At 37.7% G+C, this 17,189-nt stretch overlaps 1 protein-coding gene across 7 annotated transcripts in view; it reads right to left on the bottom strand.

Annotated features, from left to right (window-relative positions):
* ARMC9 (armadillo repeat containing 9) overlaps positions 1-17,189 on the bottom strand; it is a 59,734-nt gene that overhangs the window by 23,269 nt on the left and 19,276 nt on the right. For all 7 annotated transcript variants that reach the window (XR_005602653.1, XR_005602651.1, XR_005602652.1 and 4 more), the window contains 10 exons: positions 12,096-12,130; positions 10,835-10,946; positions 9,822-9,914; positions 8,471-8,561; positions 7,463-7,586; positions 5,816-5,955; positions 4,964-5,040; positions 2,883-2,957; positions 1,722-1,812; positions 385-443 (listed from right to left, as the gene is read on the bottom strand). Coding sequence is in view for 3 of the 7 variants with exons in the window: in XM_039556982.1 (XP_039412916.1) it covers positions 385-443; positions 1,722-1,812; positions 2,883-2,957; positions 4,964-5,040; positions 5,816-5,955; positions 7,463-7,586; positions 8,471-8,561; positions 9,822-9,914; positions 10,835-10,946; positions 12,096-12,130 (897 nt within the window). In the remaining 4 variants the exon portion in view is untranslated. The remainder of the gene's footprint in view (positions 1-384; positions 444-1,721; positions 1,813-2,882; positions 2,958-4,963; positions 5,041-5,815; positions 5,956-7,462; positions 7,587-8,470; positions 8,562-9,821; positions 9,915-10,834; positions 10,947-12,095; positions 12,131-17,189) is intronic.

Genomic DNA, 17,189 nt, shown 5'->3' on the forward strand with positions numbered 1-17,189 from the left:
AATGATACCTTAAGAAAAAGTGACAACCTGTTTATAAACTATTCTGGTAACATACTGGTTCATTTGCTTCCTTTTTTTTTAACTGCACCCAATGGGTCTGCTTGAAAGCAAGATTTCTACTGCTACAGCAACTCCTCATCTCTTCACTTACACCAAGCTATAATCCCTTTAGTTATCACAAAGGTGGTGAGTTGCCAAAATTAAAGAAGAAATGAAGAAAAGGTAATGGAAACAGATCCAATTTTCTTGTTAATGCAAGAATAATTAAGTAAAAGTAAAAACCAAAACCCACCAAATAACAAAGTCTGGTTTATTGACACAAATATTTTCTTCCTAGAAGGTTAAGAATTTTTCTAAAAGGCATCAGAAAGCCTTTACACTTACTTGCTCATACTCCTCTTCCTCTTCATCATCAGACACAATACTGTCATTGAATGGCTCTTCTAGAAAGAAGCAGAACAAAATGGTGTCAGTTAAGCTGCACATGTACAACTTAACAGAATCTCATTATCACCTCACTTTTACAAGAGCAAGAAAGATAACATGCTTCTCATATAGACATGTCCTTTTCAGGGCAACTATTGAAATAATTTGATCCTATAATCATTCTAGAAATCACTGAAATCAATTCATATTTTGGGAAATGGCAGAAATAGAAACATTCTGGAATTGTTACTTTCTCATAAAATCCACGGTGACATCTCACTGTATTTACTGACAAGACTTGAATGAAAGTGTGTGCACTAGCAAGTTTGTCTATTTTCAAATATTTTTTAATAAGAAACTCTACTTCTCCCTACAAATACTTTAATATTATACTGCTTTTGTACATAAAACATTAGTACTCATGCAGAATACTTATTTTAACTTTCGGACAAAATTATTTCCTCATGAAAAAAGTGGCCAGGCTTATGTTGGAAATCTGAAAACACAACTTGTACTCATCAACTCAGACAAAACCTCTTAAAAATTACATTCTCAGGTAGAAGAGGAGATTCTATAACCTTGAAGAACAAATATGACATAGTGGCAATACAGTGCTTGAATACTTTATTTGTTCTTTTACAAGCTAGAACTGTAAGATAGGCTGTGTTCTCTTCCCAAAAGCCAAATAGAGCAGTTCAACTCGTTCTATGTTTACTGCACAGAAAGATTCAACCAGAATTAATCTCCTTTTTATTATTTGCTTTCTCTTTCTTCAGTCTTCCTTTCAGTCACAGGCAACAGAAAATGGAATAAATATTCCACCTTCTCTGTCTGTATTAACAGCATCTACACCTCCTGTGACCCATCAACATACTCTCCAAAAAGGATGGTCTCTGCTCTGTATTCAGGATAAACCATTTCACATAAAACTACACCTCAATGGAGCAAGAGATGAGCACAGACAGACCTAGTCCCTAAATCCTGTTTTACAAATTTCTACTGCATTTTTGCAGTTGGCAGCAGTCTCTCATCCCTGGTATGAAAGAAAACAGCCAAGGTCATTTTATTTACGGTCCCGAAACTTTGGAATTGAGATTTACTCAGCCTTTAACTTCTTCTTTCTTACTACAACATAAATGAAATTTTAAAACACATGACTTTCAAATCCTATTCACCCTCTCTCAGACCATCACACTATTGTTATTCTTTGAAGGTTCCAATGCCAAGTAAATACATGAACTTTTTTATGGCTTTTGTGAAAGATTCAAAGCTCTGATAGCTGCATGTGTTCTGACCTGAATTGAGTTGCTTGATAACATATTCAATCTGTCGAACCATCTCTTCACTTCTTTCCTTGATAAAGCAGCGCAGAATTTCTTCCATTCCCTGGATGTAGCAGAAAACACTGGTAGATCAGTATTTCATGTGACCACAGTGACAGAGATCTGTTAGCTACAATATATATTTTTTTGGTCAGGAAAATCAGGCAGTGTGAAGCAAACCATGGTATCCAGCTCCAAGTGTAGCACAGACAAAAGAAATACACTCTCTAGATTGCTTCGAGGCTTAAACAGAGACATGTCCATGATGAACACCAAATTTTTACAATAGATCTGTTGCTTTTGCCTTCTGAATTCAGTAACCAATAGTCATCAGAACAGGGTAAAATTTACATCCACAGAGACAACAGTGCAAGGTTCAGAGCAGGAAAGCAAAAAGCAGAACCAGCTTTGACTTTAAACCTGGTCTCTCTCTTTATGGCTCCTTATAGGCTTGATGTTGTGTCTTTAACCATTTAAGATCACTTTCAATCCTCTGTGCTTTGTGAGGTGGAACATCTGACAACAATCATGTCTGCATAACTCTCTGGGTTAGTTCTTAAGATACAAAGATGTGCTGCTATCGCAGGAGCAGCTTCCTCAAACACAGAAGTTGAAACACAGTCATTACCATTAGACTTTCACAGGAGATCAGTTCCAAGTTCTGAAACCTTCCTCCTGCTGCCTTCCCAAATAACAATGTCTATACCAGGCAGAAGGAAAAGCAGCAAGAAGAACTCTTCCTTTTAGTAGCTACTCACTGGTGCAGAATGAACTACATAAGGGGAAGAAGTAGCAGGCGAGATGAAAGCATCTCCTGGGCCACAAGGAATCTACAAAATGCTGGAAGGACACACAGTTCTAAAATAACCCGTTTAATTTATAATTCAGACAGAATCCTTCACACTACTGAGGCTCCACTCCTGGGAAAAAGACCTGAAAATATGGCAGAAGTGTTTGACACATACATTCATAGTTCCCTGAGGATCAAAGTGGGAGGGCCTCTTGTGGGTTCCCTTCTCAAAGTGCCCTGGCTCCCACCTCACAGCCCTGCTGTGCCCTGCTCAGCAGGTCCCTGTCTGGGCCATCTCTGGCAGAGCTGTTGATTTTCATGCTATGCAAAGCAGCACTTCTTACCATTTCTTTGGCTTCTTCTCGGACAGAAGGGATGGCCAGAATACTGTACAGTGCTCCATGCACATATGACTGGATCTAAGAGGAAGAAATTGTCATACCATGAAGAAAAACTCTTACATTCATCCCAGCGGACTATCAGTAAAATATAAGAGTGAAAGTGTAGAACAACTATACTTCAAAGAGTTTAACCAGGCTAGACTGGACTTGCAAAAATTCTCACATGGGAAACAGAGAACTTTTAGGATGCAAATATACTGTGATATGATTCTAAACTGGATCTAAACCAGTGTGCTGCATGCCAATTTCCCAAACAGCCCCACTGCTTCCGATAAGGTATTCTTGCAGATTGACCTAGCCACAAGAGGGAAAAAAAAAAATTAAGAGAGAAAAGCAGAAAAAGAAGGCTAGTTTCTGACAAACACTAATAGCAGTACAAAAACCAAAGAACAGGGAAAAGACCCTGCCAGCATTAACTCAAGACAGTCTTAAAGCATTCTAGCCTTAGGCAGGATGATAAAGCCAAAGCAGCTTCAAACATCCTCTCACTCTGTTGCCTGTTACTGCCCCTCAGGAGAGGCAAAACCTGCCAGCATAAAAGCTCTGAATTATGGCTAGTGAAAGCCACCAGATCAGTAAAACTAGTTTTACCAACACTTATGTGACCCTTTCTATGGGCCAGTTACTTTTGGAGCACTAAGATTTTCAGTCATCCTCTGTCTGTACCTTTGGAAAAGTGGACAATGAGCAGGCCTGGGAGCAGAGGAAGCCAGGGAAAGTAAGGGACTGGGAGTCACACAAGGATTCCATAGCTTCTCAGGAAGCTCTCCTCACACCCAAGAGCACTGTAGTCCACTTTTGACTTTGATAATAAAACTTCTGCCAAACTAAGTGCAAAGTACATTGTAAGAATGCACCCTCTGAGAGAAATTTCAAAGTAATTTTATGGCACAGACTTCAACAATATGGTAGCATTTTCTAAGTATTTCGCTCTAGGGGTTAGTATTTTACCTTGTATTAGTATGTATTGTCTTAAACTTTCATCAATCACAAAACAAAGGTAGTGAAAGAATCCAATAAAGGTATGTCAGATTAATCAAAACAATGCTAGTGAAGAACTGATCTGCATCTTCTAATGAATTCATAACACGTGGACAAAGCACTTCATTGAAGTATATTCTCTATTTTTAGTTTAAGTTATAAACAAAACCCCTTGATGATACAGTCACTGCATATAAATCAAGACACCAGAATTTCTATTTCATTTTTATTAGAAGTCTCCTAACACCTTGCACAATTGTAACGGAATTATTCTAGAATATCCTGGTAAAAAATCTGCCTCCACGAGTTCAGCTTTGTACAATATTTGTCTGCATTTCTTTCTGCCTTAAATTTTACTCCATGGTTAAAGAAATGCCTCTCTGCAGGGACAGCTGAAGCAATGCTTTATATATCAGACAGCAGGTATCAGAGTGATGTGCTGACAAGTATCAGGTAGAAATAACTAATAATTTTTAGCATTTTCCTCTGGGGTAGTTCAATTTAGCATCTAAGATGCATGTGTGCCCTGAGACAGAAAAGAAAGGAACCACAAAAGGTTAAAGTGACAGGTCAAATGAAGTGGAAGATAAAAAGATATTAAGGCTTGAATGTCACAAGTCTACAGCTTTTTTATAGTATTCCTTAAAACTACAGCAAATGTGTTTCCCTGCACCCGATGTTTTGCAGAATGGATTTGCATCACACACTGTTCATCTCATGAACGAGTTAAGCTTGAGGTGACATTTAAGCAGCATCAGAAACTGCAATCAAGGCACATGGACTGCATGGTAACTGCATCCAAAAGCCTCCATTCTTAGCTGCCAACATTTGTTAAAGGAAGACATACTTCTGTCTAGAAAAATCACCGCTCAACAAAATAAAATATACACATTTATGAATTTTAGGAAAAATTCATGCAACTTAATTACATGAGGGTCTAATAAAGGAAACAAAACCAATTTACTTTTCCCAATTTTTCCTTTCTTGTTTCTTTAATTTTTCTTTCCATCTTTTCATTAACCCAAAGTTTGCTGTACAAATACCTTAAGATTCTCATGGCCAAGAAGACTAGAAAGAACTCTGAGCATGTGGTTTGGGATACTTGCACATATTTTCTTCCCTGCAAAGGCAGAACACATAAATATGCTTGAAAAAATAGAACAGGTCAGAGCAAGTTTCTTTCTTACCTTTTAGAATCAGTATTAAATATGGTTTGCACAGAGCAATACTGTTCCTTGTTCCTGACAAATGCTGCTCAGCATAACTGAGTTGAAACCAGTGAAGTTACTCTGGATTTATGCAGTTGTAATTTTGGACAGGATACAACACAAAGGGGATTAAAAAATTTAACAAAGGCATTTTTTTGCTTACAACAAGCAGACAATTTTTCACCCTTGCTTTACTTTCCTTTTTAAAAGGAAATTTACTTTAAGCTCTTTTTAAGTCTCTTGGGGAGAATCTCTGCATTCTAGAAGTGAAGGCAAGGTGAAGGTTAATCTCACCATTACTCCTCAACCCAGTTCTTTCTGTTTACAAAGAAATCTCTTACACACAGTGTGTAAGTGGACACACCGTGTCCTTTGAAAAGTGGGCCTGGAATGTAGCAATGGCAGCCTTCACAAACTAATGTGAAAAAGAATCAAATCTTATAGGGTGCCATTGCTTATTTCCTTGCGAATTCTTTAAAATTTGGTGAAGCTAACCTCCCATAATTGGGATTCTTGGGAAAAGAGATGTGCCCAAAAGCACTGGTTACAACACTCAAATATCTCTGGTTGTGGTCCCTGCTTCTGATTGTAGCCACTTGAAAGAATCCTGGTATAACAAGAAAAAAAGATTCACAATCTTCCCTATCTACTTCTTGGAACAAAATTGTAATTCAAAATGTAAGACACCTGCACTCCGCAGACAAAGATTCATGAGCAAGGCAACACAATACTCCAGGTTGTAATCAGACAGGCAATCTGGGTCTATTAGAACATCAACCAGCCAGAAAATGAGCCCATCTTTGATCATTGCCGACTGCAGTGAACGCCTAGGATTAAAAACCAAAATCAGATCACAAATCACAAATGTCAGATCACAACACAAACAGCATTCAAATATATTTATAGCCAGTATAAGCACATTAAAAATACACTAGCCTGCCAAAAAAAAATCCCTAAACTACCCATTTTGGCAGAATCATTAAATGAAGTAATTAACAAAGCCTGAAGAAACTGAAGATGCAGACTCCCATACGGTTAGAGGACCAAAACATTGTTGGATAGATTGGGGGGTTTTGTCTTTTGTTTTATTTTGTTCTTTTTAAACATGTGAACTGCTGAGGTAAGTTTCTTCATTGTTTTCTAAGGCTTCTTACTCCAGCTAAAATGGCATTTTCAATTGTCTTTTAAAATTAGTTTAAAAAGCCAGCTACACACAACAGATCCAGAAAACTAATTACTTCTTCTGTCATAGGTAGCCATAGCACTGTAGCACTTTTGTACTGTTGATTTGACAAATGAGGTTTTTTGCTCGAATCTATTTGCAGTTTTCTCTAGACATTCTTAAATCTCATGCTCTTTTAACTCAACTTGTAGCTCCCCTTAAAGACTATGCTGAATAAAGTGCCAGGTGGCCAACTGTGATCTACAATAGAAATTCCACACTTTACAATACAAAAAAAGAAGTATATACTGGTAGAAAGGTCTTAGTGAAGAATAGCATTTTTAATAACATTATTTCCAAGAGGATTTAAATTTAAATTGCAAACATCAAAGCAGGTGTTTTCCTGGCTTTGGTCCTGATAGCTCATATGTTTCTCAGTGCTGGATATTGCAGCAAGTCTATGGCATGGACTAAGGAAAACAAGGGAGATCTGACCACATATTAAAAAAGTTCTCCTTATGTCAAGTACCTGGAATTAACCTTCTATAAGATTGTTACTTTCTAGAAAATAAAAAACTTCCAAATTTTCAGTATTCCTCCTGACTACTGTGAAAACAGAATTCCTAAGATCATATTTATTTGATAAAAAGAGCAACATCATGCCCTTTACTGCATTTGCATTATTTCTTCTGTGGTGGGCATTTGAATCAGACTGCTAATGCAAAAGTAACAAACAAGACAGTCCATGCATAGACAGCTCCAGGAAAGAGGGTCAACGGAATAAAGATGAAATCCCTGAAAAATGTTTGCAGAAAGGAAAATGAAAACCTTATGCTTTGGAATGTAACACAACTATTTCTTTCAATGTAGGATCATCAGAGCTTTCTACATTAAGATTTTCACTTTTTTCAGTTAAGGAACATACAAAGCACACGAGGCTGTGGCAGGAGATGTACATTTACTTGAGCCTTGACAGCTGGTAGGAAGTCAGGTTAATTCAGTCAGCAAAACTGAGTTCTCCTCCATAATAAGTGACATTGCTTTCATCAGCCGTCAGGGGTTCTGATGATTGTTATGGGGAAATCAAGTGCTCTTCTTTCCTCCCTGAACAGAGCCTAACTAGCCTGCATTTCCTCTCCTGCTGTCACCACCACACGCTGTGCTTTCATCACCTGAGGCTGAATTTCTGCAGAGCCCCCAGAACATTCTCCCATGTAAGGGAATCCTTGTCTTCAGCTTTCAGTCTGTCCTCCAGCATTTGCAGCAATGTTGGGTTCTGAGAAAGGTAGGCACGACCTGGTGCAAAAAGCGATGAAAGAACAGATGCTGAGATAGCAGCTATGACAGAAAAGCACTCTCTTTGGAAAACCCTCTCTTTGGAAAAGTAAGCAGGATTGACCTCAGTTTCCTCTTGACAAGCCACAGTCTTGTGCCAAGAGCCAAACAAACCTGCACAAAGTTATGTAGCAGACCAGTTGCATTCAATCCAGACGCTTGGGGTATGAGAGGTGCACACTTGCCAAATTAGTACCACACAGAATCCACTGTGAGTATATGCTTTCTGATCTATCAGTTTTGTACAATTAAGGAAAAGAACAGAGATGTCCAAGGAGCTTGGGAAAGTCAGATGCCCTCCTGCTACTGACTTCAAATGAGATTTCATCTCCTAGCAATACTTAGCTCCAAAAATAGCAGCAAACCAAGAGCTAATTTGGGACAGGCAGAGATACAAAGCTGGATTTATATGCATCTAGATTGTTAGCACTGCACACAAAGATTTCTTCAGGTGAGGATCAGGAAATTGCAGGAGCCACAGTAGCTACTCTTGCACAGCCTGGTAGCAGGTCTGCCCACAGGACCCCTAATTAATGGGGATTTTTCTCTCATTAACCCTCATGAAGAGACTGAAGACTACATTAAAGGCAGTATCTGAGTAAGATTCCACACAGATCACAAATCATCAAAACAAGTCAGAAATGCTGAATATACAGTGTCAAAATGAAAACTTTCCAGATACTGAAAAGCTGTTTTGAATGCATGTAACAAAAGACAGTGAATCCCTAGAAAAAGGGTGCAAATAAGGCTCTAAATTTCTACATGCACAGACATGCACTGGTGAAGCACCTGTAAGACAGCATTATATGAAAATGCTATCTTATTTTTTGCAGTGAATCTTTTACCTTCCATCAGTGAAGCAAAAGCATTGATGAGCCTTGCCATATACTGTCTGACTACCTCACTCTTAGAATATAACAATTGGAGGACGCTTCTCTGGAAAAGAAAGCAAATGTTAATAAACCACAAAGAAGGAAAACACAAAAGTTAGTCTTCCATAATGTTTTAAAAGCTTCATTAAACTTACACAGAAAAAAAAACCCCTTTGAATGCATATTGATTTGTCAATATGATGTACAATTTCTTTTTTTATTGCCAGGGGGCTGAAGAAGAGATGGAAAATGAACAAATAGGCAAATTACAGCTTCCCAGCTGAGTCTGTTAAAACACCATTAAGCTCTATGGTGTAGAGTGGAAGTTATAATGAGCCAACACAGTCCATTTAAAGCTGGTACCTAAAATTAATATTCAGTGACAAAAAACCCACAAACCAAACAGCTTAGTTTTGTTGATGAACTAAAGTGCAGTAATATTACCTGAACAGGAACGCTTTTCTTTGACAACGAAGAGTGTGGGAAGCAGCTCAGTAACTTATGAACACCACCACATTGCAATTATTTCTAATCTGTTTTATTTCAGGCATTACATATAACTTCCCTCTTACAGAAACTTACAGGGAGAAAAACTGATGGTTGATTTAATAATCCCTTACGTTTCCTAGTGGTACAAGTGACTGTTGCAAAGACAATGAAGCCACAATAAACCAAGTAGGCTCAGTGCCTCGAACCCCCGGGGAACTCAATTATGCACAAAAGTCACTACAACCAATGAAAAAAGTTGTGCTTTTGTTAGCAACAGTACAGAATTATTAGGGGCTGAAACAACAACTCAAAATCAACACACCAGCAATTCCCCTTTCTAAAGAAAGGTGCCAATTCACCTCAAATTCACAGAAACACTGTTGACTACGCTATTGCAGGTGCACAATGACACATTCCATAGCGCATTGGGACTGAAGTCCTAATTTAGTTCTTATCTTAGATCAGCGAAATGAATTGAGTGTATTATTTAACAATACACAATCACTCAAAAGGAGACATAGCATCTGATAAGGAAGGCAAAGGGCCCCAAGCTTCGGTTCAACTCACAGAAGTGAAACACAGAGAGGTGATAAACTTCCTTTTGTCTACAAGAACTGTGTCTACATTAAGAGCTCTTGTAATGCAAACCTTTGCCATCAACATTTAAAGACTGGGATGCAGAAACTAAATGTATCACCCCATTTTGCCACTACTACCTTTTTTTTTCTTCTCCCCTTCTAGACAGCAATAAAATTTTATGATCAGCACTTTATAGACGCAAATGAGCAGTATCACACAGAAGCTGGACAACTGACAACTCTCAGTTTCAGCTGACCTGACAGTTGCTGTGGCAATCTAGGAGGTCATTACTGATGTAGGCTTGCATGACAGTGTCTCTCTGTTCTCCAGGATATGATGTTGTCAAGCGCTAAATAAAAAACAACATAAATAAACAAGTCAAAAAAACCCCCAAAAAGCCAAAACTGTGGATTGATGATTCCTGGAGATTTTAAAGGTGCTGATACTCTGTAGCTGAGAATCCTCTTTCATGGGGAGCAGTAATTCATCTAAGGGAAAGAGATGAAATGAACTGACCTGACCTCAGCTCTGTGATCCATTACAAAACTGTTACTTGGGAGCTGTCATCATTGCCCATACAGGAAGGATACAGCATTACTTCCCATAAAGTTAAAAAACCTACAGATGTGGTGCTTTTCTTAAACATCTGAGACAGAGCACTGGGCTAGAAACTAGCACTGGTCAGAACAAACGGATTGTTTTTTATGTGAAAATGGACACTGAAACTTGATCAGAATTCCACTATTATCATCTTTCATGTTTGTCACTTTGAACACATCAGCTTCCTTTTCAGCAGGAAAATGTAACTTCCTGTTGTCACCTGTAATTTTTCTGAAATGTCATTACATGATCCAAGTCAACCAAAAAGTAGGTTCCTGTAAAATACCTTGATTATAAAGGAAAACTGGTGATTAGAGTCAGGTATGTCTTGGATACAGCAGTATTTATATAAATGTAAACAAAAAAAGATATATGGAAAAAGGAACTGCCTAAAACAACAATTTATTTGAAAACACATCAAAAATTATTTCCACTGAATATCTCAGAAATCTGGGAATTCCTCATGTGAGGAATCTGTCTCTCCTCAGATGAGAAGAACACTGCTACACTACAAACAGACACCTCCTGCCTGGGCTACCTTCATCATCTCAACAGCCTTAGCCTCACCAACAGTGAAGCTGCCTGTGATGTTGAACTCATCACCAGAACAACCATCTTGTTTGCAAAATGGATCTTAGCTCTGGATGCCTCCAGAGGCCCTGTCCTTACCCAGCGCAGAGCCTGCAGTAAGAGGGCCTTGAGACGATCACTCCCTGTAATCAAATCTTTCTTCAACTTCTCATAATCCAAAGAGGGCAACAATGGCACCTCCTGTGTCTTCCTAAATGCAAACGGAAAAGACATTCATCAAAACTCTCTCCTTGTTCAGTGCAGCTGATGTTACTGAGGTGAGAAGAGCAAAAACAGGAAGTCTGCTTCAGGAAAAGAATTTCCACATTTTCACACTTTTATTACCATTATAGTGTTAGGGCAACAGACTTGTTAAATTCAGGGTTGTTTTTTAATTATACATGCAGCTCACTTACCATCACAACTTGCAGAAAGTAAACTGACAACCAGCCAGCTGATCATCTGAGATTTTTACTGGTACAAAGCAGTACAGCAACATCCTTTTTTTCCCTTCCCCTACTGGACCACAAGGGCATGAGGGCAGCACTCGTGGCTCTTGACACAATTAGAAACAGATGCAGTAAAAAGCTGCAGCTCCAGCTCCACCTCTGAGCCCTCAGGCACACAGAAATGTCTTCTCCAAGGCAAAGGTGGATTTTTACAGGCTGGAGTATGCTGGCTTAACATGAGACTTAATACAGGACTACTTTCTATGCATCAATACTATCTTGCTATTATGAAATTTAATAGAAATTTCCCTTAAGAAAACTGGTTCCAGTCAATGTTTTAATATTTAAATACAATCCATTAAAATATTTTAATATCTTCCCATCCTACCACTTTTCAAAACAAACTTTAATCCTAATTGTCCCATTATCTTGTAAACAACAGGATAAAAACAGTGTCTCAAAAAATGTAATAAAACTTCACCTTGAATATACCATCTCTATTCAATACTATAAGCCAAAATTTATTAAGTCAGACACAAAAAAATTAAAGTCAAAGCACCCAAAAATCCATATTAGTGACTTCCCTTTTTCCTGGATTTGTGAGAATCAAACCAATTACAACAACAGGACTGAAATATGTGGAAACAGTAAAAATACAGCAACAACCTCACAGGTGTGGAATGGCAAATTTACTAGATTAACAACATTCTGTTGAAATTAGAATGTTACTGAAGCTGCTCAGCAGAAGAACACAGACCACACAATACTTGCATCAACATTCACTCAGGTCAGAGGAAGCACAGAGGAGAAGTGATTCCCATTTGCACACAACTGGCAGTGTGTACTTTAGTTTACAAACCCCTCCTCCTCTTCTCTACAGATAGAAATGAAGCTCAGCAACAAATACTTACATAGAGGCTAAAGATGCTCTTAACAGTGTGGAAGCCTGGATCACAAAAATAAAGAAAAAAAGAAATTACAGCAGATTAGTCCAAATTTCACATAATGTTCCCAATGAGGTCCAAAGTGATTTTTTTCACTGAGGTTCTGCAGTTCTTTTCCTATAAAGCCTGTGCTGTAAACAAGAAACACAGCTAAAGAAAGAGCACTTCAGTGTTTATCTTTCTTTTCCCTTAAAGTGTTTCACGGGTAAAAATCTCTTTTGTTATGATCTGGCTATATTATCCTCACCCACATAGTCCACAAATTACCTATGCTTGAAGCACTTAAAAAAGTAATAATAAAAAAGGAATAGAAACAACTATCTGAAGCCCACTGAGGAAGATGAAGAACTTGCTAAGCACATTCATTGACTTCATAAATTTTCATACCTTTGAAATTGCAATAATATTTCATTGGAGACCCAGCATGCATTCCTACATATAAATTTATTGTAATTCTTTGTTTCAACACTAAAGTTATTAAGTGCCTGCTGCTACCAAAATATACCCCTATGTATAATTATTAATATGTAAAGACAGGACTATGTATTCTAGTATGGATAAAACCAATATGAAATAGCATGCCATTTCTCAGTGGTTCTGCCTAGGATATTATAATTAAATCCTGGATATTTCTTCTCTGATGCAGGGTGACACAGTGCATATACAGGCACCACTACACAGCATGGAACAGCAACCATATAAAAGTTCCACACGAAAGTTGTCTGCCTCAGTAAATAGTTTTTGCTAGAGTTAATTGTAGGTGAGCAAAGAAGCAGCAATTCTGGCATAAGAGTGCTTCATGTCATGCATTCTGATGTCAACTACATGCTGTATTTGCAGAATATTCAATGTCATCTCTTTGTGCTGATCTCTCTGCTAAAAATCTCTTGTTACCACTTATGCCTGTGAAACTGGTCTTCTCTCCTAACCAAGCCTCTTTCAGTGGGAGCTATATAATCAATGTCTATTGTCAGATGTAAAACTGTGGGATTTAGGAGATAAAAAGCATGAAATACCATAGAGAATATTGAATTACACCAACCGACATATTCTTGAAAACAACTTGGTGGGTATCCTTGCAATACAAGGAACTGCTCTCTTAGATGTGAAATAAGCTTATATGCACACTGGAAAGCGTTTTATATTTTGTCAATGAATGACTTGTACACAATACACAATTAACAAGTCATACACCTCAAAAGTAACCTGTCTTGACCAGCAGTTCTCATACCATAGTTTGTCTTACACAGAATAAAAGCCTTTAAAGTATCATATCTGCCCCTAGACTGTTTTGCCCTCGTTCATTTTCCTTAGCATTCTTGATAAGTATAAAGACTTAATTTTGTTTAAACACAGCTGTTTTCCCAGTCAAAGCCTAACACCTTGTAGCTGAATGTGCAATGAAATCACAAATCACTTTTGTTGCCTCTGTCAGCACCTTTCTCCTTTCTCCATTAGAGAAAATGGAAGAAAGTGACTATAGCACTTGAATGCAAAAAAATTACAGAGCCCTTGGAGATGAGAAGGTCAAACAGAGAATAGCAGTGAGAAAAGAAACAGAGCAGGGCACTAGGGATATATAGATGTATATAAGGATTTTCTGCTTCTCAACAAAGTCTTTTTTACACACCTCTTTGTTGTCTAAGAAAGAAAAACATGCTCTAACCAAAATCTAACCAGAGGATAACTGGTTAAGATACACATACCGCTCTTCTGCACAAATAAAACTTCTTGGCAAGTGTAGGATTTTGCAAGCTTTTATAAATTTCAAACTACAGAAACTTCAACTGGAAAAACATTCATATCAAACAGGACAAGGTCCTACTAATTCCCAAATTACTTTTTAAGCCAGCAGATGGAGTACAGCAAAGTATTTAGTATGGTTTCCTTCTGCACTCCACCTACACCAAAAAGGCACCAGAGAGCGAGGCAGGCCCTACACTGGGGCTCTGAGGGCAGAACCACTGAGCTGGAAAGACTTCTGGTCACTTTGCTGATCAGACCCAGTTTATCAGTCTAGAACCTGCACAGGAGGAAGGAAGCTCTTTCAGGCTTTTGGTCTTTCTGGGAAAGCAGTAAGGATAAAGTTCCTATTACATCAGGTTCAATCATCAAAGCTAAACAGGAATGGAGAAAGTTTTGGGGGGCTGGTTTGTTCTTCACTGCACTGTCATTTCTCAATCTATGGTCAGCACCACTGATAAGCAGAAAGAATGCAACCATGTCACAGGCAGAGGTTTCCTTTCTTCCTTTACATCTGCATTATTGCAATTAGTCATAAGTAAGCTAATCTGTATCTGTAACTGTGGCATGGTGAGTAAGGCACTGGCTCAGAAGACACACTTATTGTCCTGATTCAGCCAACAACTGCAGACAGAATCCAAACGTCATTTCATGTCTCTGGGCCTCAATTTTTCTCATCTGGAAAGCAGATACAGGCATCAATCTCTTGAACATGCTGGGGTTTGAGATCTAGCAATGAATGGCAGAGTGCAAGAGCTAAAAGTTATTATTTTGCTATTAAACAATCGAATAGTTATGGCACAAACACCATAAATAGAAATGATTTAGTAGCTCCTCTTCACTATAATTTTTCTTTGATTACAAGATTTATTTCCTCAGCATTTTCTCCCAAGTCCTTTCCCCAGTCTCACCTTTCCTGAAACAGGTTAAACATAATTGTAACCGTTTGAGTAACGGTATACCTTAGATTGCCTATGAGAAATAGAGTGTGAAGAAGCCAGGGTGAACATGTTCCTATGTCCCAACACCCACAGACTTCATCTTGAAAAAAATTTATTTCATGCAAAGCCTATCTTGAGAGAGGATCATTTGTCATAATTGAAAGACATACAGAATCTCAGTGTCTTAAGGAAAGAAAAAGAAACACAAGAAGAAAAACAGCCCAAGCATAGCTCATTCCGGTAGGATCATGGGGTAGACTTATGTTTGTGCTGGTTCTTGCCAAAGCCAAACCAGGTGCCACATTAAGTCAAATAATTCTGTCACAGTGCACATTAGCCACAGATGGCATCCCTTTATTTTTGAACAAAGACAGGCATGAATACAAACAGCATGGAATAAACCAAAGAAGTTCAAAGGGAAAAAAAAAAATCAATATTTATAAAAGAAAACAGATGCACTTCATGTGCAAGCCAAAACCACAACTGTTTTTATCAAATACTGAAGCCCTATATTCAAGCCATATCCCCTTTGCTGTTTGATGTATATATTCATAATATGCTGAAGGCAAAGCTGAAAGCCAGATTCTGTCCTCAGTTCCCACTCTGAAAATGTGCTGTAAGAATTCAGTGTAAATCCAATGCAGATTCAGAATCAATAATCAAAGATATGTGATGAATATGTGAAGAGTAAAACCAAAATTTGAGCAGATTTCTACAAATCATTAGAACTCACAAATCTATGTTGAGTTCATTTGCTACACACTAATAACAAGAAGACTGCTCCATGCAGCCTGTGAGGGATTAGACCCTGAGCTTGTGTAACCAGGCAGGTTTACTGGGGCTATGCAAAGTATTATTTCATAAGAAGATCTGCAAATGTTTTAAATTATGTTTTTCTCTTACTTATACTAGAGATATGCTGTTATGAAAACTTCCCACTTGCCATATAAAACAGATTCTCTAAGACATCTGATGTGTACATTAAAAAGTCACACAGCAATACTGTGTGATAATGTAATTACAACACAAATGTCAGAAAAAAGTATAAAATACTATACATAAACAGTGAGGGGAGGTGAAAGCTACCCATGTATTCAAGAAATACCTCAGAATCAGTCAGACAGCTTTACAAAAATTTTATAAACAACTCTGCACAGTAAGTTTTTACATTCTACATTGTATAAAGTTACATTTAACTAATGCTTTATACTAATCTCTATAAGAAAAAAGTTCTTCTTTAGCAAAAATCATTTGATTCATAATTGCTCATCTGTAATCAACCTTTCTCAATCTCAAAATAGAGCATTATGTGAGAGAACAAAATGCTTAACATCAAGCAAAAAGTGTCCATTATGAACATTCATGTCATCAAAGGGAACAGGTTGATTGATACAGGTGATCTTTCACCATAGGTAGATGTGGGTAGTGTTCTCTACATCAAGATAAAAAGAAGTATGTAAGGAATAGTCCATTGCATTCAATACTTCTATGACTATTTCTCAAAATAAAATGTTGTTTTAAGTGGAAAGTTGAATGCCCACAAGGGTGTACTGTAATTCCAGGTGATATATATGTTTGAAATTTAGGCAGCTTTTCTTGAAAGGCAAAATCTTGTTTTACCTAAAGAAAGTGATAAAAATATAAGTATGTATTATTTTAAATTGACAGGCATTTTTCAGAATCTGTGTCAATGACTTTTATGAATTGATTACATACTGAGTTACTTAGAAGTAGACTCATTTCCTTTCTTCACAAAGAATGCACTGACTATGGGCAAAATTAGATACTTATGGTGCACTTGTAGTATTGCCAGAATACAAACTTCCATCTGGGTTACACAAGTTACAGGCACTACACAAAATATAATTTTGTGTTTTCAGTGAGAGAGGATCATTTTAACTGTGTGAAAGAATTTTATAATCTTTACTACCAAAAGGAAGTTTGACTTTAGGAATGAAAACTACAAATACACAGAATACAACACCCCTCTGAAGAGCACAACTCAACTTGCTGAATTATCATGAGCAATAATATTTATTTGCTTTGTCAAAGGTGTTGTGGGGTCAGCTGGTTTTGGCACACTTCAGAGAGAATGTATACTATATACAGATGATTCCATGGAAGAAACAATTGCTTCCTGCATGCTATAAGAAGCTGTGTTTCATGTAGAAGTTGTGGACAAAGCTGCTCTCATGTTGACATGCTGTGTTATGTGCATTATGAAGCCATAAGGTTAGCCAGAACATCTATTCCATTCCCCATGCAATTTCCAAGCCCTGCACATTTGTTGGCTCTTCATAAACCACACAGTTATTGGTGTGACAAGTTAAAATGCAGAGAAAATTGCTGCACGTTGTGAAATGAAGAGAAATACAGA

The sequence above is a fragment of the Corvus cornix genome, chromosome 9 (assembly GCF_000738735.6).
Source record: "Corvus cornix cornix isolate S_Up_H32 chromosome 9, ASM73873v5, whole genome shotgun sequence".
NCBI lineage: Eukaryota > Metazoa > Chordata > Aves > Passeriformes > Corvidae > Corvus > Corvus cornix.